This window comes from Rhincodon typus, chromosome 31 (genome assembly GCF_021869965.1).
Source record: "Rhincodon typus isolate 14 chromosome 31, sRhiTyp1.1, whole genome shotgun sequence".
In the NCBI taxonomy this organism is placed as follows: domain Eukaryota; kingdom Metazoa; phylum Chordata; class Chondrichthyes; order Orectolobiformes; family Rhincodontidae; genus Rhincodon; species Rhincodon typus.
In genome coordinates this window covers 20,113,105-20,114,145 of record NC_063362.1, presented here as the reverse complement: position 1 = coordinate 20,114,145, position 1,041 = coordinate 20,113,105, and the positions used below count along the sequence as shown (strand labels likewise).

At 60.0% G+C, this 1,041-nt stretch overlaps 1 protein-coding gene across 1 annotated transcript in view; it reads left to right on the top strand.

Moving 5' to 3' along the window:
• The first annotated feature begins 23 nt into the window (after positions 1 to 23).
• The window catches only part of tmem240b (transmembrane protein 240b), a 3,775-nt gene continuing 2,757 nt past the window's right edge, over positions 24 to 1,041 (top strand). The window contains exons 1-2 of the mRNA XM_020536495.2: positions 24 to 304; positions 469 to 575. Of these exons, the coding sequence (XP_020392084.1) occupies positions 248 to 304; positions 469 to 575 (164 nt within the window). The 5' untranslated portion in view covers positions 24 to 247. The remainder of the gene's footprint in view (positions 305 to 468; positions 576 to 1,041) is intronic.

The window sequence follows — 1,041 nt, the reverse complement described above, 5'->3', positions numbered from 1 at the left end:
GGGGGGGGGGGGGGGGGGGGGGGGGGGGTCGGGCTGCTGTTTGTGTAGGGATAGGACTGACTGACTGAGTGAGGGAGGACGGGGGAGGGGAGGGTGAACGGTTCAAGGGTCCGGGAGGACTGGCCCTACTTCTCCCTTCCCCCTTCCCCCCTCCCCACCACTGAGAGCAGGGGGAGAGCGGCCACCGAGTGAAGCGGTGCCCGAGGACACGCTGCCCCCAGCCAGGAGGAAGCAGAGGCTGCGATTTATGCTCCTCACCGCCAACACCATGATCTTCATGTTGGTGGGGACGTCCATGGTGATGGTAAGCAGCACCGGGGCCCGCCTGCTGCATGCTGTGTGTTGCGGTAATTTGCATGAGGCTGGCGGCGGCGGCCAGGCTTTCGGAGCCGGCGGCTTGTCCGGGTTCACACTCATTCACACCGCCCTCCCTCACCTGCTCTACCTTTACTTGTCGGCTCTTTACAGGCGATAGCTTGCATCGTGGATATGAACGCGCTGTTGGACCGATTCCACAATTATATCCTCCCGCATTTACGGGGTGAAGACCGGGTCTGTCACTGCAACTGTGGAAGGTAAGTGCTCACCTTCCATACACCCTCCCCTCCCCTCCCCTCACAGAGCACCATCGGTCTCAGCAGCGGGAGGAGCTTTCTTTTGGTGTTAGTGGGACCTGACTGAAGTGTACCCCCACTCCCCGCTCATTGTATCTCACCCCCATCCCACCGACATTCACTACCCCTCTGTCCCTTTCTATCCCTCCACTCATGACCACCCCTGTGCCTTGGCGCTCTGCTCTCACTACTACCCTCTTCCCCCATATCATTGTACCCTCTGTCCCAAGTCCCTCATCATTCTTCCCTCACACCTCCTCCTCCTTCCAACTTCATTATCTCTGCAACCTCTGTTTCATCCCTTTCATCTACACCTCCATCCCTTCTCACTGCACCTCCTCCCCCACTCATTAGCCCCTTCCCCCACTCCCCACACTCCTGTTCCTTCCCCTATATTCTTTTCCCCCCCCCCCCCTCCCCCCCCCCC